Source organism: Myotis myotis, unplaced genomic scaffold, assembly GCF_014108235.1.
Source record: "Myotis myotis isolate mMyoMyo1 unplaced genomic scaffold, mMyoMyo1.p scaffold_m19_p_11, whole genome shotgun sequence".
In the NCBI taxonomy this organism is placed as follows: Eukaryota; Metazoa; Chordata; class Mammalia; order Chiroptera; family Vespertilionidae; genus Myotis; species Myotis myotis.
Window position 1 is genome coordinate 6172987 of NW_023416315.1, and position 25633 is coordinate 6198619.

Here is a 25633-nt window from a genome sequence, read left to right on the forward strand (position 1 = left end):
CCCACCACACCCTATGGGGTTAATACTGGTTTTGTATTTGCAATGAGGTTGACGAGGTGAGATCACTGGCTCCAAGATTAAAGAGCTAGAAAGTGGCAGATTCACTATTCAGGTCTGTCTAATATCACACTCCCGTTAATAACAATCTGTCCTCCTAGCATATATAATTTATTACTTTGGAAAATGTAGACATATCTCCTTTGATCTAACCAGACTAACACACACACACAAAATATTTTAAAGATTTGATTTAAAAACAAATGTATTCTCTACATGACTTTCCCCCATCATTTTAGAAAAGATACTTGAAACGACCTACATTCTCTGCGGTTGGTTTGATAAAATGTGATTTACAAGGATGATTCTGCAGTATCCTGTGAAAATGATTTGCTTTAGGAATGGAACAGGGTAGATCCTACTCTTAACACTGAATTTGAAACTCTAGACTTGATGGTTCTTTGTTTGCCTCATTGCAGTTCGGGCTGTTTAGCAATATGAACACCCACATTCAGTGTTCCCCATGTCTTTGTTGTAGATCATTTTGAACTCGATGCATAAGTACCAGCCTCGGGTGCACATCATTAAGAAGAAGGACCACACGGCCTCGCTGCTCAATCTGAAATCTGAAGAATTCAGGACGTTCATCTTCCCAGAGACAGTTTTTACGGCAGTCACTGCCTACCAGAATCAACTGGTGAGTGCTCCGTTCACAGTTCATCTCCTGAATAAGTTCATCTCCTGAATAAGATAAGGACTCAGGAGGTCCTTTCGTTTTCGTGAGGAGAACAAGGATCCCAGTACTTGAATCAGTTCTCTTTGGAGAGCGCTATTGCGTATCAGCCAGGGCCTCTCCATGTGTTGAGTGAGCCACGCTCAAGGTTATGAAGGTCCGCATTGCACCATCTTTTCTAGAATCTGTGTACTCTTGGTTAGGTTGTTCACTGCCCACTCTCCGACCCAAACCTGCCCCTATCTGGCTTCTCAAATTTTCTTCTTGAGAAATTACCTGCTTCCTTTTCCTCTTCCTGATAAAGCCTCCTAAGATATTTAACCATACACTCATCGATTGCCCCATAAAATATAGACGTTCCATTTTTTTGTGTGCTAAATTAGCACACACATTCTAGCCAACTGCCCACACTCCTGATACTTTAGACACTTTCTGAGGCTTATTCAGCTGTAATTTATGGCGTAATTTAGACATTTATTATCTAAATGTCTCTTTAGATAATAAACTGTAGCAGGCAAGCAGTGTGTATTTAATTAACATCAAGATATTTAATTTATAATATTGAGTTACCTATTGTCTACTCTCTATTGTATCTCACATTTAAAATGTATGCATTTTTTCATCCATATGGGTTAGTTCAATTCAGTAAATATTTATCAAAGTCTTAGTAGGAACTGGGTGCTGTTGGAAGCTTCCCCATATATTTTCTTCTCTCGTGGTGAGCATCATCTTACTGACTGGGGGTAATAGTGACATTCTGTGGTGAGGAAGCCAAGCTGAGAGAAGATGAGAAAGTCTTCCGCAGCAGGAGGGACCAGCTGGGATTCCATGTGCTTCAGGAGGAGGAACCCACACTGTCAGGTTACTTGACAGATTCGGTGGTGTGCACCTCGCTAGGTCTTTGCATCTTGCTTTCATTTGAATAGTTATGGGTCACCAGGTCTATGGCTCTGCTCCTGTCTTGATGTTATATTTTGGGTTTTGAGTGAATGACTGTTAGAGTGGGATGGTCCATCAGAGAAGACAGGGTCTTGGGTCTCTCGAGAAAAGTGACATGATGAAGCTGAGCCCCAGCTGGTGTGGCTCAGTGGAAAGAACGTTGGCTTGCGGACTGAAGGGTCCAGTTCCAGTTCTAGTCCAGGGCATGTGCCTGGGTTGCCCGCTTGATGCCCAGTAGGGGGTGTGCAAGAGGCAGCCGATCAATGATTCTCTGTCATCACTGATGTTTCTATCTCTCTCCCTCTCCCTTCCTCTCTGAAATCAATAATAATAATAATAATAATAATAATAATAAAGACCAAGCTGAAAGCCCAGATAGCCCTACTTAAGTAAGGAATTGAGAGCCCAGAGCAAGGATGTGGGCCGATGGCCGAGAGGAGGTGTGACTTTAAGGTGTGAGCACCTGTAATTCCTGTACAACTTTGAGGAGGTTTCATGTCATCACTATGGCTGCCGTTTTTCTTACCTGTGACTAGGGCTAAGGACCATGCAGACCATCTTAGAAAGTCCTGTGAGCATCCAGTGACAGACTGTGCATAATCATGCCTGGAAACCGTAAGGCACTCTATAAGTGAGGCGTGTGGTTACTAAGGACTGTCTCTGGAATGTCCAAAGAGGATCTCTCACCATTGGCATTTTAAAATGTTAGTGGCATATTTTTTAATGAGATACGTGAATGCACAAATGTTATCATACTAATCATCTTAAAGCGTGAAAACAAAACTAAAGGAAGTTTCACAGGATAGCATCTTAGATTTGGTTTCATAAGTGAGGGAGCTGAGTAAATGTTAGCAGGACCTCTCAAACCAAGGTTCATGGGACTAGGAGGTTATTGTTTACATCATTGTAACAGCTAATATTTGGGCACTTACTGTGTGCAAGGCACCATTGAAAGTGCATTGTTTTATTTAACCCCCACAGTGATTTTATGTGATGGGAACAACAGTATTTTTGTGTCACCTTCTAGGGATAGCTCCCCCAGGTGACCTTCCCGCACACCGCTCTATTTGAATCCAGGTGTTGAGTGCAACAGTCAGGGTCCTTATCTCTAAGCTTTAGGTGCCTGGTGTCCTCTTGTCCTCTTGGCTTGGGACTCCGACGGACCCCGAGACATCCTTTTTAGAGGGTTTCACCTCTTTATGATCATTTTTTTGTTTTGTTTTAAACAAGTACTCACTGCTTACCTGCCAGTGTAATGAGATGACAGTGATCTGAGATAGAATGGCCACTAGCACTGGCTGCATCTGGTAGAAGCCATGTTTGTTAGAAAATGTACCTCATGTATTCCACCCAGATTCAAAAATTAACATTTTGTCACTTTGCCGCCTCCTCCCCATTTCTGTCTCTGTATGTATCCATACTTCCTGTTCATTTAATCATTTGATACTAAGTTGCATGCATCATGATATTTTTACCTGAAAATACTCCCACAAATACCTACTGATATGAGAATATTATTTTTGTAACCATAATATCTTTATCATAGTAAGAAAATTATTAAGAATTATTCCTTAATATCATCTAAAATTCAGTTAATATTACAGTTTTCAGGATGGATCAACAAATGTCTTTTATAACCCCCTTCCCCTCTCTGAACTAGATAGAATCCAACTAAAGTTCATGGTTTGGATTTATTGCTTTTAATTTAGAGAAACCTCTCTGCATTTTTCCTCAGTATCTCATTTAATTCTGACACCCCTGAAGAAGGCCCTCCTGAGCCCCACTCTTTAGATGGAAAGACAGGTTCAGGGTAGTTAATACACCTGCCCAAGGTCACAAATCTGGATCTTCCTTCCTCCTTTTCAGTGGCCAATCATGCCAGATTGCAGGCCAAGGACATTACCACTGACAGTGTCAAGGTTTGGAAACTGAGTTTGAAAATGTTGCCCAATGAAAATAGTCGGTTTATTTCTATGCATCTCTCTTTACCTGATTCCTAGCACAGTGCCAAATATATATTTGAAATTCAAGTAATGGTCAAAGATTTGATTTTCAAGCCAGTTTGAATGGTTTATAAACCTCATAAAACCAATCAAAATCCATGTTTAATAAACATATGGGGTGAATAAATCAATTTGAGGATTAGTATTTTCTTTAGTCCTATACAGTTTTCTAAAGTTATCCTTGATGCTTTCTAGGCCTCCCACCTCTGCTTTTTCATTATTATGTCCTGTTTGTGTACTGGCTTTCCTGAAATAAATATAGGGTGTCCCCAAAATGTATATACACACTTTAAATAATTATACAGACAGAGTTTATTAACATACATTTCATTTTCAAAATTGAGCTACCGGCTGTTAAAGTGTGTATATATTTTGGGGACACCCTGTATATAGGAGATACAATAAATATTTACTGAGGATAGTAGAAATATTACAAGTTTTCTATGCACAAAAAAACAAGAGAGAAGAAGAAAATTTAAAAGTTTGCATTCAGGATCACCTTCATATGTCCTAACCTTTAGATAGGACTGGTATTTTCACATCTATTAAAAGCCAAATCAGAGTTTTTCCAATTTGCGAAAAAGCATCTCATTTATTATGGCTGGTGGTTTTATTTATGAGTAATGGAAAATGGGACTTTTACAAATTATTATTTTTTGCCTCTGGTTTTGGCGAGGAAATGATCACATTTGTCTACATTATTAGATAAAAGCTAAACACATTATACTTTCAACAAACTATCTTATAATTTAAGATTTAAAGGTCATACATTGTTTTGAGAGCGGCAGACCGCTGCCGTCGGGTTGAAGTGTCGGTCAGGTTTCATTTTTAAATGCCTTGGGACAGATCTTTCCCTGATAATTGGAGACATGGTCTCTCAGGGCCAATTTCACCTCGCGCCTGGGAACCAGAGGAGACCAGTGATGTCACGTGGGCGGTCAGCCCCTGGAAGGCCCCCTTCTCTTTGGCACAGCTGGCATGCCCTCCCGTCATGCTTACGTTTGTCTGCAGATAAGGGGGTGCTGAAAGAGTGGGTGTTTTGTTAGGACATGCATTGTGTTCTGTTATTAAGGTCATATGTGGAAAAGGGCATATGTTTTGACCTGAATTAGTTGGTGATTTGCACATAGGTGCATGTACACTTAACTACGGGGTTTCTTTAGCACAGTGTGCTATCCTTACCGCACACCCAATATAAGATATGGCTGCTTTTTAAATTTGTTTTTGAATTATAAGCCATACCTGTGGTTTGGCTAATCAAGACTCTACCTACTATGTTCACTGGTTGACTAGTTTTGGGTCCTTACCTTTGACACGGGTGACACTGTTCAACGGTGTTGCAGGCTGCAGGTGTTCTGTATTAGGGGCAAAACAAATGATGTCCAACTGAATCACTGTCTGTAACTCAGGTTCCTTCTCTCATCAGCTCTCAAATGTGTGACTTCTCCAGTTGTTCCAAACTTCATAAAGGGATGTAAAACCATATCTTCAGAGATGAATTTCTATATAGTGACTGGCTTTTATTTAAATGTCCATGGAATAAAACCTGTGCCTGATCTTTAAAAATGCATGATTACCTAGAATGTTAAAATTCTATCTAAAAATTATTTTATCTTAAGATAGAAAATCCAGTAAAATAAAATGCTTTCACCACCCCCCGCCCCCCGTAAACGGAAGAAGAGTTCATTTAGTCCAGCGGTTCTCAACCTGTGGGTCGCGACCCCTTTGGTGGTCGAACGACCCTTTCACAGGGGTTGCCTAAGACCATCCTGCATATCAAATATTTACATGACGATTCATAACAGTAGCAACATGACAGTTATGAAGTAGCAACGAAAATAATTTTATGGTTGGGTCACAACATGAGGAACTGTATTTAAAGGGCCAGAAGGTTGAGAACCATTGATTTAGTCTCTAACTGGTAAAAAGATGATTTATATTTCTGACTGCTTTCTCTGGAAGCGAAGTTCAGCAAATGCTTCCGGGTGATGATAGCTGACAGTCCAGGAGACTGAGAGTCGGGTGATAGCGCTAGTGAAGAACTGGAACCCATGGTCCCTGGGCTGCTTACAATACTCATAAAACCTGTCCAAGATGGGAGTGTGAATCCAGGGTCCCCCACAGTTTTAGTAATAAGAGCTCCATTCAGCTCCCCCGCTAACTTCCAAAAGCAGCTGTTTTCCCTGGAACTAGGTAACATGGGCCATAGAGGAAGTAAATAGCTGGTTATGCCTTGAGCTCCTTTTCTAATTAGTGCACTCAAGTGAAATCATTGCTGTGACCAACTGGTAAGTCGAGGTGTATGAGAGCACCCTGCATTGTTCTCTAAACTTTCCGGTTGTTTGAAATTATATCAAAATGTAAGGAAAAAAAGTTACCACTGATACTCCTAGGGCTCATGAAAGAGGGATTTAAAGACTGTTGGAAGTATAGCATTCTCATAATGAGAGAAAATCTCAAAGAAATCTGAAAACTGGTTGAATCTAATTCATGTTCTCATTCAAAACTAAGGTGGTAAGATGTGGTGACATGCCAATTGAACAACATTACGTGTTGGGACTATTTATTCTCCATGACAATGCTACAAGCATCACCTTTACCTTCTGGAAATATAAAGACCAACAAATAAAATGTTCAAAATGCTTTTCAGGGACAAAGTGGGTCAAAAGTCTTTCTTCAATTATTACAACAGATAGAGAATACTTCCTGTCCTTTTAGTTAGTAAATACTCAAAGATAGCTGAATGTTTCACATTTTAGAGGGATGGTGTGAAAGGACTTCTTTGCGAGTCCTTGGTTTTTCTTTTCTTTTATTATGTATTAGTTTCAGGTGTACAGATTATATGCTTGACATAGTGTTCCCCTCCATATTTCCAGTACCCCAACTGGCAGCATACAGTTATCATAATATTATTGACTATATTCCTTATGCCGTACTTACTTCCCTGTGACTTTTTTGTAACTACCAATTTGTGTTTCTTAGTCCCTTCACCTCTTTCACTAGAGCCGTCCAACTCCCCTTCCCTCCGGCAACCATCAGTCTGTTCTCTATCTCTGAGTCTATTTCCATTCTGTTTGCTCGTTTATTTTGTTCTTTAAATTCCACCTGGAAGTGAAATCATATGTTCTTTGTATTTAGTTTTTCCAGCAGATATTTATCTGCCACGGTCTCCAGGAAACTTCATTCATTGGTAGATCCGTTTACTTTGTGACTTTATAAATGAGCTTGCCGTGAGTCATTGAGCTTAGAAGCAGACTTCACTGTATCGCTGTGTCGCACAGTTCCAGTTTGAAATTCCCACCTGGGGTCGGCTCACCCTGAAGGTCGCTCACACGGCAGTGGATGCGATGCCACTCTCTTTACTGGCACCTGAGTCACCTCGGTTCTGCTCAGCCCGGTGTCCTCTGCCTGCTCCATGGCCCTTGAAGCTCTGCTAGGGCAGGACCATGTATTTATCTTTGCACCATCCAGCGTTTCGCATAGGACATGATAAGCAATCCGTCTCTATTCACTCTGTGCTGATGAATTACTGTGAAAGCAGTGTTTCATGAACTAGAAAGCGCTTTAGAAATATAAAGTACTTTAACATAATTATCCAGTAGAGAGAGACACAGCTCCTGTCTTGGAATTTAACATCTTGGCGGTATTGTATCATCTTAGGACACACTGATTGCTTGGGCTTTACAAGATGTTTATAAGTTGATTTCAAACAAATAAAAATGTTCTCCTTCATCCTGGAAACTGAGCTTCCAAAGGAAACCCTGCTCTGAAAGGCCGGCTCGGACTGTCCCCTTTGGGGTCCGCGGCTGAGTGAGAGGGTTCTCTCCGGACGCCTGTGGTCACACCTGGAGCCACCGCGGGGCTCCTGTGTGTTTCTCTGTCTGCACCTTCCATGTGGCTGCTGCTACCCACTGGGAGCAGGTTTCTCACTTCGCTAGCTTCTTTCCTTCCCTGTTTCCACTTTCCAGGAACTGAGCTGAAAAGGACATTAGCAAATCTGTGTGAGTGGCTGCTCTGGAGTGAATAGGCATGGGCTGAAAATGAGCATTTCTCAGGCATGGCCAAGTGCCTGCCAGGGAAGTGTGTTCTTGAGTCAGGGGAGTGTGGGAATTTCTACTCGAAGGGGGAGAAAGAGCACCTTTGCAGCTTGTACACTGGTCAGCTCACATTGAGAAAACTTGAGTGGGGGAGAGATTAACCAGTGAACTTCTACGCATATGTGCATAGCCCATGGACAGACAGCGCTGCGGAGAGGCCTGGGAGGGGGTGGGAGTGAGGTGGAGGGGGCCCCGGGGGGGGGGGAATGGGGCATCTGTAATACTTTCAGCAATAAAGATGCATTAAAAAAAAGAAAAATGTGGCAGTAAATAAGTACCTAAAAAAAATTGAAAAGGAAAGAGAAAAGCCTTTCTTTGTAATAATAAAAGCAATTCTTTAGGTGTTAGTGGCTTGAAGTGAACAATAGAGACACTGATCTGAGGAAAAGTTGCTTTTGGCAAAGGAGCATGTCATATTACCTGGATGGTGGGAACTCCTTACACCCACAGCTCTTCCCCAGGTGAAGAGTATTTTGTGTGTCTCTCGGAAGGTTGCCGTGGGCTCTCGTAGTGACATGGATGAGCTGTGACTCCCTTAAAGGGCCCTTGGTTCCTTTTCACACACAGCAGAGCTGGGCCAGTGCTAGGTTCCTGCCAGCTCTGACACGCAGGACTTTTACAAGCATCTTTTAATCAGGGTTTCCTTTCTTTAATCACTTATTTTTTTGCTTCAAATCTAATGTATTATTCTTTGGAGATGCAGTGCATATGGTTGAATACTTCAGACCATGATTCTTAGTAGCAAATAACTTCCCCCCCAATGTAAGCATAGAGTCTATCAATGACATTGCATAGGGGGACAACAAAAGACTGACTCATTTGAGTCTACTTTAGTAAGATGGAGGCGGGGTTCTGGGGTAAGTTTATATTCTAAAAGCTTTATAGCATCTATTTATGTCATGTATCTCAATATAGAATTAAACATGAAGCTATTACTGTCCATTTAATCTTTTGATTTATTATGATATATACACACACACACACACACACACACACACACGCCCATGGTGTTAATAAATGATGTTGCCAAGTCAGCATGAGGCAGTGCTCTTATTTTTGTCCCCCATCCCCCACCGGTGCTGGCCTTCTGGACAGCTGCCCCCTCCCCAGTGGAGCCCTAGCCGATGACGACTGTCTGAATACTTCACATTGTTCACGAGAGGCCCGCCCCCAAGAGTCTCCATCCACTGACCGCAGCCTGTTCTCAGATACCGCCTTCTCTCTGAGGCTTTCCCCGACCATCCCCTCGCCTCCCTCCCTCCTGTGAACTCTCTCTAGCCATTTCGACCTTTTTCCCGATACTGACAGACACTGGATATTCTTATGGAGCCAGGATGGAAAAGGAACGAACCCTTTCTGCTTTTATTTTCTGGACCTCAGAAATGACCTCGTTGTGTCACCCCTTCTTCCCCTTCCAGATAACCAAGCTGAAAATAGACAGCAACCCCTTCGCCAAAGGATTTCGGGACTCCTCCAGGCTCACTGACATTGAGAGGTAATGAGAATTTTCTGCTTACTTTCTTTGTCCAGATAAGATAAAGAGGAGAGCGAGTCCGTCCGGGCACACTCCTTTCAACGCCAGAGAGCCATGACCTCCCTGGACACACTCTCCCCGTCTCTGTCCCCTTCCCCCCCAGCCATGAGCCTGTAGAGACGGGCGTGTTTCAGCTGTGACAGCTGCGCAGCCGCATCTACTCTGTGCTCAGCTCCTCCGTGAAGTGGTTCCTATGGTCGGGACATTCTTCAGCTGTAAAAACAGGGCGTTGTTATCGAAGTCTCCGTCCTCTGGGTGCCATTAAGCTTCTCGTCTCAAGGGGCATCTGCAGAGAAATGGAATCTTGATACCTCTGAACAGGGTGTGTGTTTGCTAACACCACGAGTACAAGGGTAGTTTGGGATTTTGAAAAAAGGGAGATGCCATTTAATTCAAGGCACACCTTTCACCCAGAGCTTAGACTGCTGCTATTTCATAGGAGAGCTGTCAGATCTCAGGACCTTTAAGACAACAGGTGACAATCATGTGCCTGGAACTCACCCCACTTGTACCTTAATTCAAATGGTTCGCACAGTGAGACCATCTATGTGATCAGTAATGACTGCGCTGAGATCCATGGTTTGCTCATCAGGAATGTCAAAAAAAGGGTTTTTCAGAGAGAAGATTTTTTAAGATTGTTTATATCTCTTATACTATGTAACTTTATGTACTGTGCGTGTGTGTGTGTGTGTGTGTGTGTGAACACTTAAGTTCTACTCTATGAACAAATTTTAGTTATGCAATAGTGTCATCAGCTCTAATCACCGTGTTATACTTGAGACGTCAGACCCTCCTCATCTCCTGTGCTTGTTCTTTTATGTGGCCTGAAGTCTGTATTGACAGGTGGGGTACCCTCTTTTATTTTATCTCCAAATCTTGGTGTGATTTTCCTACCAACTGCTACACTTTGCCACACTCTTCATTATCTACCAGGTGGTCACATCGTCTGACCTTCGCACTCCTTCCTAACCTGTGTTGGCAACTCAAATTAAAGGATAATTACATATTTTAGCAACACCTGTCTGATCCTTCGCTCAGCCTTCCAAATGGCAGATCATAGAGGGGTGGTTTTAATTTGGGGGAGCAGACATGGAGGCTTAGTGGGGAGGCAGAGAAGCCAGTAGGAGAGGCTGAAAGTGGGCAGCAACCGTGGGATTTGAGTAGGAAAAAAGATCCATTAGTTCAGTGGTTCTCAACCTTCCTAATGCCACGACCCTTTAATACAGTTCCTCATGTTGTGGTGACCCCCAACCATAAAATTATTTTCGTTGCTACTTCATAACTGTAATTTTGCTACTGTTATGAATCATCATGTAAATATCTGATATGCAGGATGTATTTAGGCAACCCCTGTGAAAGGGTCGTTCGACCCCCAAAGGGGTCGCGACCCACAGGCTGAGAACTGCTGCATTAGTTGGCGAGTTTGAAGAGTGGTTGGGGGAGTTGAGATCAGAGAAAGAAGCTGGAGCTTGTGGTGGAAGATCCATTGGAAAGCAGAAAGGGCAGTGGGCGACCGTGCGGTTAGTTGGGACATAGGCGGGACTCAGGCCCTGAGACCCACCTCAGTGAGAGTGTGGTAGCAGCAGTGTGGGTAACCAGTGAGTCCGTGGACAAGGACTACTCAGGAGGCACGACCCCTTGGATCTATTTCTGGAGGGCCAGAGGCGCCGGTTCAGATTGGGATTCTGCAGGTGCCATTGTAATCAGTGAACCTTCCTCAGGGTCAATCTGGGGTCAAGCAAGAATGAAGACGGTGGCTCAGTGGGGGCGGCAGTGATGTGTTTTCACAGCGTAGGCCGTACCTTCTGTCTCAGATCAAGGGCGAACATGGTGAATTGGGAGACAGAGTCATGGGTTAGAGTCCCAGCTCTGCCTCTGACTGCCTGAGGGGTCCTGGAGAAGTCACCTGACCTCTGAGTCCGTTGTCCTCATCTAGAAAACAGAGAAAAGCCACCCTGCGGCCCCACAGGTTTCTCCTGAGAAACAAGGAAAGTGACGTTTGTGAAAGCAGCTTAGAAATGCAGGTTTCTTATCTTACTGGATGAGCATGGGTTTTGCCCATCCAAGTCTCCTTCCAATGGTCTTAATAAACTGCTCCTGGAGTCAGCATAGCCCCTCGGCTGCACACGTGCTCATGAGACGGGAGTGTCCAGACCGCCTGCCCTTTAGAACGGCAGACCGGCTGATGCCTGCAACACGCTTTCCGCTTCCTGAAGCAGCATCCTGACTGCAGGGCGCCCAGTAGCTCTCGGTGGTCTGAAGGCTGTGCGAGCAGCTGGAGTGACTTAGCTGGAAATGTGCAAGAGAACCCAAGTTGTGTGAAATCGGCCAAGGTTTTGGATTTCATTTCCAAGTATTTTAAGTCTGAATTTTCCCTAAACAGCCTTTGGGGATGGGACAAATCAGATCAATTGATCTTTAGAGACCTAAAGGAATTAAATTAGTCTGGAGTCAGTTACTGCACTAAACCACCTAGTAATTGAATTGCTCCTTGTAACTGATTGAAAACAGCCCCATCTGTAACAGCTCAGGGAACTTTTCTCTAGAAGGGATCTGAGAGAAAAATACACTTTTTTATGACACGATGACAGAATTGGCACTTTTCTAACCTAATTGAATATGATGTTGGGAGTATGTGACCTCAGTGATTTCCAGTTTCCTGTCCCAGATTTACAACTGCCGTGGGACACCCCAACAAAAACGCCTGTGCGGGGGTTTCCCTTACGCCTCCAGGCTCACCGTTTTGAGCTTCAGTCCCTCTACAGCTGCATGAGCTTTTGGGATGCTCTCAAGCAGCGGCCGCCAGCCTTTCGGACCTCACAGACCACCGGTTGGCGACCGCGGCTCTAAAAGGCGTTGGGTTTTCTTCATCTTACTCCACGAGGCTCAGTTCGGATACTGAATGTCTCACATACTTCACGTGCCGCCTTACTCTCAGGGACAGCACCTCCCTCATCTGTAAAAAGACATCCGCCTTGTTCGCCAGAGTAGAAAGTATTTCCATTAGGTGCTTTGCACAAATACCTACAATGGACAGCTAAGAAGCAAACCAAACGCCCAAAGAGAATTCTTAAAATAATGTAATTGACAGTTATTTTGCTTCAGGGAAAGAAGTATCTGATGATCCCATAAAATAAATAGCCTATAGACAGTCTGTTGGCATCTTCTTTTTTCTTTTTTTTTTGGCGGAGGGAAGGGTGAAGGACACTTCTGTGCTAAGAGTGTTTTGTTTTGTTTTTGGCGGGGCCGGGGGTGGGGGGGGAGGGTGGGAGGGGGAGGACTTGCTTTTGAAAATAGAATTTTTCATTAGAAATCTGCCCAGTTTAGTCTGTAAAAAGCTATTGATTCCTATATGTCTTTGGCATCCTGCCATTTTACTCAACTTAAAAATACTAGTTTTAATAATTTTTCCTTTTAGTCTGTTGAGTTTTCCAGTTAGATTGATATATCATTTATAAAAATGATAATTTTATATTTTTCTTTCTAATAATTTTACTTTTTTAAATGTCTTTTTCTTGTTTTATTGCACTGACTAAAATTTCCAGGACACTATTGAAAAGTAATGATAATAGCATTTTTCTTGTTTTTGACTTATTTAGTCATGCCTCTAGTGTTTTCTCATAATATATGATTTTCATTGGTTTCAGATGGGTATCTTTATATTGAGGTAATGCCCTACTGTGCCTAAATTAAGAATTTTATGTTATCTTGACTGTTACTTGGAGTTATATTAAATGCTCTTTTAATATCTAATGAGACTATTTTAATTACTTTTGCACTTTTAAATAACAGTATAATTAATTATAGTTAAATTGTCTATGTTGAGCCATTCTTATATTCCTGGAATAAATCCTGCCTGGATTGTATCTCTTTTTCTTATAGTACCTTTCTAGCTTTAATCTACTGATTTTGTTAAGACTTTTTATGTCACACTTCATAACAGGTTTGACTTTGTTTCTTCTTGCCTTCTCTGTTAGATTTTGGTATCTGGTTTCTGCTAATCTGTTCAGATGAGCTGAAATACATTTTCCTTCTTTTTGTTGTCTGGACTAGTTTAAATAGCAAAGATGTGATCCTTTACCTGAAGGTTTTACAATCTTGCTCATAAATTCATCTGGGTGCAGTATTTTGGCGAATACTTCTTTACTTTCTTATTTTATCCCACAGTTGATCAAATATATATTTAACTTCTATCCCACTTAATGCTTTTTGTCTTAATTCTACTTTGTCTAAATCTTATATTGCTATATTTACAAAATGTTTGCTTTCTTTCACTTGCTTTTTAATTTTTTAAAATTTTTTGTCACTACTTCCTTCTCTTTTGCATCATCAAATCTCCTGATGTTTCTTTCATTAAGGAAAAACAACTTTCTCTTGATCCCACTTGATCCAGCTTTTGCTCCTTCTTACAGTAAAGCTCCTTAAAAAGAGTTGTGTGTGTTCTCTTCTCCAATCCCTCTCTTCCCTTTATCTCTTCTACCTTGCCGTTTAGACTTCCATCCCATAACGCCCCCAGTCCACCCTTGTCCAGGTCACCATGGCCTCCCCATTGCTAAATCCAGTGGTCAGTTCTCGGTCCTCATGTTACTTGACCTATCAGCTAGGTCTGACACAGTTGTCCATTTTCTCCCTCTTTTCTTTTGGCTCCCAAGACCGCCCCACTCTACTGGTTTTTATTCTACCTCATTGGCTGTCTTTCTCTCTCCCCCTGGTTAGCTCTTCCTCTTGTCCTCCACCTGTTTACAGTGATGTGTGCCAGGCCTCAGTCCTTGGACCACTTCCCTTCCCAGTCTGCTCCTCCTCTTGGTGATTTGACCCAGTTTCATGACTTTAAATACCATTCTATGCTGACTACTATTAAGTTTGCATTTCTGGTTCTGGTCTCAGTAGAGTTAAAGATCTGACTGGCTGTCTCTTTTACTCTCCCCCCTCCCCATACAAGGACCTCAAATCTCACACATTCTAAAACAGCTGCATCTCTCGTCTTCATACCTCTCCTCCCTGTGCCTCCCATCTCAGCTGCTGAGAGCTGCACCCTGCCCGTTGCTCGGGCCAAACACTGGGAGGAATCTGGGCTCCTCTATCCTCTCACTGCCCACATCCAGACTGTCAGCTAATCCTTCAAACTAGACCCCAAGGAGTCCAGCTCCTTCTCACCATCTCCCTTGCTACCGCCGCACTCTCCCAGGACACTCATCTCATTCCTAGAGTATTACATTAATTTCTAATTGACCTTTCTGCCTCCACTCTTTCTGCCCTTCAGTCCATTTTCAGTACACCAATCAGAATGATCTTGCCAAAGAAAGAAAGTTGGACCACATCACTCTTGCTCAGAACTTTCTCTTTTGTTAGAAAAGATAAAAATTGGCAACACATGGAAATAAATGTGGATATATATCATATCTGAGTTGAAATGTCATTGTTAGAGATAACAATTTTAGCTTCTATTAGACCAGAGAATGTGAAAACTTATCTGATATTCTCAAGAACAATAACACACTTAATTTCAAAATTCCCACTGGATTTCTTATAGCCTTGATGGTTGTGTTCATGGGCTTAGATAAAACAAAAAAAATATGAACTGAAAATATGAGAATATGATTTTCCATAAATAAAAAATAATTTAAGTGCAGTGTAGATTTTTTTCCCATTGGTGTTTACAATATAATCAAGCCCTTTGAATTGAAAACCCAAGTCATTATTGGGCTCAGAAAAATTTCCTCTTTTCTTCCCTTCTCCTCCTTCTCCTCCAGGCTTCTAATTAGTCCTCTCTGTTCAGAACTTATAAAACTCCTATTATACATATGTTACATCTCCTAACTCTATTCTCTATTTCTCTTATTTATTGTTTAACATTTTTCGTCTCTTACTTTTTACAGATATTGGGAGAATTTCTTATGAGTCTTCTAATTGGTTGATTTTGTTTTCTGCAGCATCCAGTATTCGGTTTACCGCCTTTACTGAGTTCTCTTAAAACGTGGTGACTGTTTTTTCCACCATTTCGAACTGTACTTCTACATTTCCAGATGGTGTCCTTTTCATGACTACAATCCTTGCTTTAACAATACAGCGTCTTCTTAAAGCTGCTCCAAGATCTGCCTTTATCATCAACCCAGCTGCTTCGGGGTGGGTTCAGGTGAGGCTGAGGCCTTGTCGTCTCTCCCCCCACCCTACCCCCCCAGGTAGCTCTCCTTGTCCACAGGTGAATGGCATGCTGGCTGATGCTTCCCTCCTTTCTTGCTTGTGGCTCAAATACCTAAATAAGGAGTTGGCACTCTCCCCAATTTCCTGAGCTCCCCTTGCTTTCTCAGTCCTATCTGTGGGGCAGAGAATTAAATGCATAGGCTTATCTCAGCACATTGGTTCAGAATTCATACTCAGAGTCTCTACAAAATACGTTTAAAACGCCCTGGCATTGAATAACACTTTCAAACACAGGACATCTGAACACACGCCCAGTGGGAATCAGGCCTTTTTGCTCCAAACTCAACAGCACTCTGTTAGTTTAGATGAGGAAGGAAACCTCAGCAGAGTGAGCTGCAAGTCTACTCTCCTGGGAAACGATAGGAGTCTTATCTACAGCCAGCCACGGAGCAGCAAGCGTTTGGGCAGATTTGATGAAGAGGTTCACAGTTTATGGATAATTCTGGGCCTTTCCTCATGACTGAGGTGCAAGAAAGAAAGTGGAGTTTGGTTCTGACTCAGCTCTAGGCGGGCTTGTAGGGTACCTGGGGCCGAAGGTTTTAGGGGTAGCGTGGGGTTGGCGGGCACACCTCTGAGCAGGGAAATGGCTTCGAGTATGGCTTAGTACATCCCTCTCTGTTTGGGACAGCACACAAGCTAAAATGGTCTTTACATTTTTAAACGGCTGAAAAAATATAGAAACCATTTTAATAGAATTATTCAAAGATAATATGTGACAAGCAACAATAACATGAAATTAAATTGAATTGTCTATAAATAAGTTTTATTGAAGCACAGCTATGGCTTCAGTTTGTATATTGTATGTGGCGGCCTTTGTGCTGCAGAGACAGAGCTGAGTGTATCTGACAGAGACCATGAGGCCTGCAAAGCTTAAAATAGTTCCTGTCCGGCCCTTACGAGAAACTCTGCTGATCCCGGCTCAGAGCTCCCAGGGGCGGTGGGAATGTTGGCAGCCGGGAAAACGCCTGCCCAGAACTGTGACCTCCTCAGGATGATTCTTCCTCTTTCCCGGTTAAAAGGAAGGAACGTAGAATTTCATTTCGAGGCCCATGGGGTGATGCTGTTTGACAAAGCCGGCGGATGGGCTCTGTGCCCACACTTCGTCCTGCCTGTCGTCCAGCGATGGTTGAGGCGACTCTGAGGGTCATTTTAGCAGCTGTAGCCCCAGCCAGAGAGAGATGACAGAACAGGATGGCGGGGGGATGCATCCTTTCTAAAGAGTCTGTAGGTTTCATCGTCGAGGTTATTTTTGTCCGTCGTCTAGTCTCTTATGAGTAATAGAAAAGAGGCTGCCCAGTTTTTCTCGCTGAGGGTGCTAGGAACTTGCAAGGCCTGTAGGGAGCAGTGGAGGAGGCGTTTGGGTAAGTAGGTGTTAGCGAGAGTCCTAAAACATCGTCTATCCAGTGTGTTGGTAAGGACTCAGAAAATACTTTTTTGACTATTTTCCAGATTTGCATTTTAAAATGGCAAAATAATATGATACTTGAAATGCGTAAGAAGCAAGTACTCAAACTTGTAAAATGTGAGCCTCCACCTCTCAGAATCCCCCCTCCAGCCACGCATATGCGCCTGTGCGCTTTGACGATAAAATCCCAGTAATAGTCTACTATTACTTTCAATGAAATCTGCTGAAAAAATAACATTCCCAAAGCAAACCCCCCTGCATGTTCAGGGCAGCCACTACTCTGAGAGGCAAGCTACTCGGAAGTAAAAGTACGAAAGATAGCAACTGGGAAAAGCTAGTAACAATGGCCTCTGCCCTTGGGATGGCAGCTGCTCCCTGTGAACCATGGGGTTCCCCCGGAGCCCACATTCTGCAGCAGGAGCCACAGCTTCTGAGATGGGGGGCGGGGGGGACAGAGGGTGTCTGCGTCACCTCCATCACCTCTGCTGGGAGGGTCGGGCCTTGGGAATCCATGTCACTCAGAATGAAGAGGCAGAAAGCAAGGAGTTTAAAATTGAATTTTCTCTCTGGGATTAATGAGCGACATATAATATCCCAATTGTGGCTAAATAAAAATAACTTCAATTGCTGGTATACAGTTTATTCTTTCTTAAACACAGACTAAAACATAAGGAGAATATTTTAAATTTTATTTGGGGCATCCTAGAGTGTGCCCTAACATACCGTGTTTAAACTTACGCAGGGAATTGAGCTTTGTAGGAAGCATTATTTCGAGGCTGAAATGATGTGGGGAGCCATCCCGTTGACCTCTGTCATTCTACCAACGAGGCAAGTAGGGCCCAGAGAGTGCAAGCCATTTGCCCAAGTCGCTCAGTTAGTTCCAAGATTTGGAGTTAGAACTCAGGGTTCTTTGCAACCAGTATTGAACTTTTTCAAAATAGCTAGTTAAATTCTTTTACGTTGGTTTCTGCGTTTATAGGTTCATAAATCACTAGAGCCATGACGAGTCTCAGAGACCCAGCCCATCAGCTCCCCACACCCTCTCTCTGTAGAAGAAATGAAAGCCCAGCTGCAGAGAACAAGTCTGATCACTTAATTTCTTAGAAAAGAAGCTTTTTCTTTAACAATCACCCCCAGTGAAGGTAGAGTCGGCATAAGAGGCTGCATGCATCAAGTGAGCGCGATTTTCATTTGGTTGCCGGATTAAAGTCTGCTTTTAAATAAAATCTATTAATCGAATAAATGACCATAACCACAAAAAGGAAGGGATGGTTTTTAGCGGAACTAATTTTTTCTTTCAAATGATAGAAGTACTCACTGCAAAATCCCTTTACTTAGCGAAGCCGTGTGTCTGCACTTCAGCTCATTCATCGGCCGCTTCCAGGAGGAAGCGCTTGTTTATAAAAGTGTCAGACAAACCAGTGTGCCAGGTAGGGGAGCAGTTATTCCCACTTCATGTCACCTGCCCTCCTTCTCCCCTGGCTTCTGTCGGCCTTTCTTTGTCTGAAGGACATTTGTTTCCTGCCTCACAGTCACTGGAGTTGATTTAGAAGTCAAGTAATCCATGCTTTGCCTGAGACCTTTCTTCTGGTTGTCAGCCGTGAGACTTAGGAAATGAAACGTAGCAGCTTTTCTTTTATTCAGTGTAGTTTACTTAAGTTGCTAATGATAAAGTAAAATCAGAATTGTCTATTACTACTGTAAAGAAAAACGAACAGGACTGAGTCAGATAAATGAAAATAAAAGTCTAAAAGCTTTTTCAAAGATTAATTTAGACTTATTTTGTTTTTCCGAAATGGATTGCATAATATATTTCCGTTTTCAAATTAAAATTAATGATTTATAATACATTTCAAATGGTATTAGCTAAAGTTTTCATTTATTAAGTACTTTGTGGAAGCTATAAATATTGATATATCGTCTTCCAGTAATTTATACAATTATCTGCATAAATCTTTAGAAAAATATTGTGACGAGGAGTTATTTATAAAGGCCCAGCAAGGCATGATGCAAACATGAGCAAATTGATGAGCAAGAACAACTTGAAATATTTTGTTTCCTATAAGTTAGATTTGATTTTAATGGATTTGACATTTTCTCCCAGGACACAGTTTTTTCTGGGTCCATATTTAGGAGAGAAAGTTAAAATGTAAATTGAAATAACATTTACTTTTTATTTAATTTCGTCTCTGACATGTATATATTTAGGCTGGTTTGAACTCAGCCTGGCACTTTGGAGCGACTGGAAGTCTCAGTTTCATCCAAAATGATTATGATTATGTGACCAGCCTTAGGGACACGGGACCTGGATCCTCAATAATAACAGTTATCATTGAATTTTGTTATCTATAAGCACTTACTGAGCACTGATTACATTCCAGGTACCAAGATACAATATGTTTATTCATTAATTCTTAATAATAACTCTAGAGCTAGATCATATTAATGTCCTCATTTCACAGATGAGAAAACGGAGGGTTGGAGAAGTGAAGTAATTTTCCCACAGGCACACAGCTGGCCAATGGGAGAGCTAGGATTTGAGCTAGGTGGGTAGGGTTCTCCCAGGGGGGACCGCAGGCCAGCAGCAGCAGCAGCATCGCCTGGAAACGCCCGGATATCACCATCCCAGGCCTACCTCACACCTACTGAATCGGAAACTCTAGGGTCGGGCAGACACCTGTTCTGACAAGCCCTCCAGGTAATCCTGATGCACTGTCTTAGTCTGCTTGGGCTGCGAGGACCAAAATGCCACCGCCTGAATGGCTCACACAGACGTTTCTTTCTCACAGTTCTGGAACCCGGGAAATCCCACATCAAGGTGTGGGCAGATTCAGGGTTTGTAGGTTCACACACAGCCATCTTCTCCTGTGTCCTCACCTGGCTGAGAAGAAGGAACCAAACCAAGCCCCCCATCTCTTCTTATGAGACCATTCATCCCATTTACGAGAGCTCTGTCCTCAAGACCTAATTGTCTGCAAAGGCCCACCTCCTAATTCCATCGCATTGCAGCAGTTCTCAACCTGTGGGTCGCGACCATCGGAAAACACATATAGCATATCAGATATTTACATTACGATTCATAACAGTAGCAACATTACAGTTATGAAGTAGCAACGAAAATAATGTTATGGTTGGGGGTCACCACCACATGAGGAACTGTATTAAAGGGTCGCGGCATTAGGAAGGCTGAGAACCACTGCAGGGATTAGGATTTCAGCACCGAGTCTTGGAGGGGACACAGACATTCAGTCCATAACACTGAAGTGTGGGAACCAGTGCCTGATAGAGAAAGCGCTGTTCTCTGCTGGTCCCGAGGCCCGAAGGGTAGCAGCAGACACTCATGCAAACACGCGACTGTCATCCATCTAGTACGTGCAGCAGAGGAGGACGCCTGAGGTGCCTGCTGGTGCAGAGGAGCTGGGGAGGAGAAGGAAGGTCCTGTTCAAGGAGGGATCTGCTCTCCTGTTTCAAAGGCAGAGGAAGGGCAGTCCGTTCCAAACGGGCAGAGTCTGTTGGTTCTGCTTATCTAGAGTCTGAGCAGATAGTTGAAATGACTTCCAATGGTTCTGATCATTTTGGCAGGGTCAGCATAGGCACTGTAGCTACCTGCTGTCCTGCCCACCTTCTGAACATGACTGTGCCCCTCACATGTTACTCTTGGAACTGATGGCTACGGAGTAGTCAGAAGAAATTTTTTAAAAATACCTAAGATATGATGTACTCTTTAAAAAAATAGTTTTATTGGTATTTAGAGAGAAAGGAAGGGAGAGGGAGAGAGAAAGAAAAACATTGCTGTGGGAACAGAACATCGATTGACTGCCTCCTGCACGCCCCCTACTGGGGATCGAACCCACAACCTGGGCATGTACCCTGACCAGGAATGGAACTGGCAACCTTTCTTTTTTTTTTTTTTTTTTTTTTTTCAGTGTAGATTTTGTCTTTATTCAATGATCTTAAAGAAGTTACTGTTAAACATTGAAGGAAGAACCTACCGTTGTCCCACCCACATCTGGGTGTTGCTGTTGACATTCCTTTGTTGAGGCTATATCTTTATAAGCTTTTTAGCAAGTATATGTCGAACACTTCTGTTTCATGGTCAAGACAGGATCAGAGGCCATGGATACTGACAACAGATTGGTCTGTTTTATTCTGTCTTTTTCCATGATCATATCTACTGCCTCATCTTGATTTATAAGCAAAACCTAGACAACCTACAAAAATCTGCTTTGTGGTTTATCTAGGAATAATACAGAAAATATTGCTATCATCAGTAAGCTTTACAAGAAAGTCAATTTTGTACAGTTTATTTTGATGTAAATAAAATGTGAATTTCTTAAAAAAAAAAAAAAAAGAAAATTGCCAGAAAAAATCACCTTGGCTTTATATAAAACATTTGTCATATCAGAACTATAGACCCTTTCCCAGAAAATACTGATGATGTGGGCTCTTGGTTGGCAACCTCAGGAACTGGCAACCTTTCAATGCATAGGATGTCACCCAACCAACTGAGCCACACTGGCCAGGGCTGATGTACTCTTTCTGCTAGAGAAGTAATTCAGTCTTAGATATTAGAAAGGCTGACCTTCAATAATAGTACCTGTTTCTTTTACCTGTTAAATCCAAAGTGAGTCTATTAAAACTACCATCTCTAGCTTTGAGATATAACAGCACCGAGCATTACAAGGCACTATTACAGCTTGCAATACCTAAATCACTTAACCCGTTAGGTGAGTCATTGTTATTTTTCAGGATACAGTATTTTAGAAATCTTCCCTGTTGTTTTCCAGGCTAAACAAATTCTTTGCACTTTCCATTTTGCTGGAAACTGGGGTTAGACAGAAACAGCAAGGGCTGTCGACTCTTCGAAACGTCTTTGAAGAGATGGCCCTGATATGCACCACTGTTTTCAATCACTTAAAAGGCAGTAACTCAATTAGGCCATCCTTTGTATAAGAACCGCCACTGCTTGCAGCTCACTCCCCGGCCCGGCACAAGTAAATCACTTCGATAAAATCCCCTTTTCCTCCCTCCTGGAGACGAGAATGAGCAACGGTACCAGTGGTCTACCAAGGACAAGATGAATGTAACGTGCCTCTCCTAGAAACGCACCATGTTTCACCAGGCAGTGATGCATTGTGTTGTTCGGAAAATGATTTTTCGTGTGTGTGTGTCGAGCAGATGCTAAACTGCTTTCAAGCTAAATGCTCGGATTGAGCAGTTGATGTGCCTCAGATAGGAAGAGGAATACGCTTCAGCGACACCATCCATAACGGGCCCACGGATGGCCATTCCTTCATGACTGTGCCAAGAGAAAATACTGTCTAGGGTATTGGGAGCAGTTCCTTCCTCGTGTGAAATACCCGCATATATTAGCAGCATGGCACGAGGCGCAGACTAAAAGGACATGGACTTGAATGTCCTGTTAGTAAGGGTTGTCATTTCATTAAGGGTTGCTCAGCTCACTTGACTCTTTTCTTAATGACCCAGGTTACCCAAGAAGATAGTCCCTCTCCAACGCTGTAGTGAATTAAGTCCTTGAGTAAGTGACATCCTCTGTGCAGGCTGTGGGGGTTCAACATTACCGGCGTGTGGACATACAGAGATTAAAATACAGGCATCCCCCCCAAAAATGTATACACCCTTTAACACCTGACAGCTCAATTTTGAAAATGAAATGAAGCAACGCTGCCTTTAAAATTATTCAAAGTGTGTGTGTACATTTTTGGGGGGACACCCTGTATAGGATAAGTGGCAAATTGATTAATTAGGGTCCATGTCATGCCAAATTATCCTTTCCCTTCGTATATTTATTAACACACATAACATTATTCCATTTAATATATTTACTGGTACCTCTTACTGAGTGATAAAATATTTTCATTTTAACAAGTCTAACTCAAGGGATTCAACAAGTGTGTTTACGGGATTCTAAGAAGTAGGTTACACTCTTAAACAAGTGATACAGACTCACGGAAGCTTACCATTTTATCTCTTAGGGTAGATACAGTTTTATAAAAGAACCACAGAGACCATTCCAGTCAAGTTCTCTGCTGCCGTCAGCTTCCATTCACTGAGAAAAAAATCCCCTTCCTTGGATCATATGATTCTGAATTAGGATTATTCAGATGGGTAGAATTAAATTGGAGAAAATGTAATCTAAGACAATAAAACATGTTTACCTGCTTTAGTTATACTTTATAATCACTAGCATTTACTGAGCACCTCCTACATGCCAGACACTGTTTGGGGCAGCTCAAATGCCGCGTCTCATTCACTCCTCACAGTTACAGTTCTTACCGCTAATCCTGCTGCATTTTATTTTTCTGCAGCACTGTTGTCATCATCTGATATGCTACACATTTTTTTTTTACTGTCCTCTCTCTCCCCTCTAGCCTCCCCCCTCGTTAGGCATGGATTATTGAGTTTTGGTTACAGCTGCCTCCACCGTTCTCACGTGTAAATGCTCTGAGTGTCATCTTTCCCGGAAGGAGGTCTTTTGGCTGAGACACTGGTTTTCCCGACTAGCAAATACCTGTGAGACCCCTCTGCTCCCGGAGTACCTGCCTTTCCGTTTACTGGGCATGTTGCTCTCTCCCCCAGGGAGAGCGTGGAGAGCCTCATTCAGAAGCATTCCTACGCCCGCTCCCCCATCCGCACCTACGGAGAAGAGGACGTGCTGGGGGACGAGGTGCAGACGGCACAGACCCGAGGTAAGGTGCTCCGGGGGTGCAGCTGCTGGGAGCCCATGCCCAGCGCCCAAGGGAGAGAGGCAGGTGCGGGATGAGGCCTGACCTCAGGGTACCCTATCCCCAAAGAATTTCAGGAGCCTCTTCAGGAAGGCGCAGCCCCTGAGGGCTTGGCGTTCAGTATTCTGCCCTTGAGTCTTAAGAGATGATGCTCCCGAAGGTTTCCTGGGCTTTGGACGTTTAGTAGAAGAATCTCCAGCCTCTGAGTTACTTGTCTGTGACCCAACCAAAGAGCGGGAGGGCTTGGGGGGCGGTCCCTTAGTCTTTCTGACGCTTGGTTTTATAATCTGAAAATCTGTCCTACTTAGGTCAGGAATACCTCGCGAGGATAATGACTGAAACTGGAAACACTTTAAAAAGAAGATTCTCCCAGTGCAGGGCATTATGGAGGGCCAGTGGCCCCAGTGGGAGCGGGAGGGGGACTGGAAGTTCCTCTGTTGAAAAGGCCCAGGGAGGAGCCCTCTGCACCTGGGAGAAGAGAGACCAGAGGGTGCCCAGCCAGGGGCACAGGGGTGTTTGCAGGGACAGAGCACCCTCTGTCATATTTTAATGCCCATCACATAGAAAGTGCACACTCCATCAAAAAATAGGGCATCTCTTAAAACTACACCCAGCCCTAACCGGTTTTGCTCAGTGGTTAGAGCATTGGCCTGTGGACTCAAGGGTCCCAGGTTCGATTCCGGTCAAGGGGAGGCAGCTGATCGATGTTTCTAACTCTCTATCCCTCTCCCTTCACCTCTGTAAAAAAAAAAAAAAAAAAAAAAATCAATAAGATATTTTAACAACAACAAAAAAAACTACACCCAAACACGTGACTGAAATTATCCGATGGGAAAATTGAATGTCAACTCTCCGTTAGGCATCTGGATGCTGCGATGTAAGAAAGAGTTACTTTGTAAGTTGTCAAATAGCTAATAAAGAACTGGGGAAGCTGGAAAGAAAGGAAAAGGGAATGCTCATGTGGGTTCGCTCAAAGGCGTTGGAAGCCCCGTAGCTCTGGGAGACGCCCCTGCCCCGCCCTCCTTACGGGGAGGCCTCCGAGGCCCCCACAGGTGTCAGCTACCCGAAGCTGCTTCCAAGGGAATCAGTCCACGCCCTTCAGGTAGAAGCTGGTGTTTTGGCCGCTCTGGCCGTCTGAGGAGTTGTCTTTTCCTGTTTAGGAAATTCTCTGTTCCGTATGTAATAAGTGATTTTGTTTCTGGAAAGGTAGGTGTGCCTCCTGGTTGACGTTTGTCTTTTTGAATTCTAGATCTGGGACATATTTCTTAAAGTAAGAAATACGATCCTTGCAGATAAATGATACAGGGTGTCCCAAAAATATATACACATACTTTGAATCGTTAGTAAGACAGTGATTATTAAAATGTATTTCATTTTTAAAATTGCGCTGTCAGCCCTTACAGCGTGCGTCTGTTTTGGGGGGACACCCTGTATAGTTCTCGGTTTGCACCTTGACGTCGAGTTTCCAGCCTAACGCGTTGTTCCCCCTTTTAGGGTCAGCCTTTACCACATCCGACAACTTGTCTCTCAGCTCCTGGGTGTCCTCTTCGTCCAGTTTCCCTGGATTTCAGCACCCACAGTCCCTGACTGCTCTGGGCACCAGCACAGCGTCCATAGCAACGCCCATTCCTCACCCCATCCAGGGCTCTCTGCCGCCATACAGCCGCCTGGGGATGCCTCTGACCCCCTCGGCCCTCGCCAGCTCCATGCAGGGGAGTGGCCCCACCTTCCCCTCCTTCCACATGCCCCGGTACCACCACTACTTCCAGCAGGGCCCCTACGCCGCCATCCAGGGACTGCGCCACTCCTCCGCCGTGATGACGCCTTTCGTATGACTCTTCTGAGAGCAGGAGAATCCCAACCCAGAATGTGCCAGTGGGTATGGAACGGAGGACAGGCTTTGGGGGGTGGGGGGAGGGAGGGTTGGCGTGAGGGATCTCCAGGAGACACGCGATCTATTGAGGAGAGCGGGACT

The 25633-nt window shown here is 43.4% G+C and overlaps 1 protein-coding gene across 1 annotated transcript in view; it reads left to right on the top strand.

The window, feature by feature from the left end:
- Positions 1–25633, top strand: part of TBX20 (T-box transcription factor 20) — a 39653-nt gene that overhangs the window by 10397 nt on the left and 3623 nt on the right. Inside the window, exons 5-8 of the mRNA XM_036327340.1 lie at positions 536–694; positions 9188–9264; positions 23513–23622; positions 25153–25537. Of these exons, the coding sequence (XP_036183233.1) occupies positions 536–694; positions 9188–9264; positions 23513–23622; positions 25153–25493 (687 nt within the window). The 3' untranslated portion in view covers positions 25494–25537. The remainder of the gene's footprint in view (positions 1–535; positions 695–9187; positions 9265–23512; positions 23623–25152; positions 25538–25633) is intronic.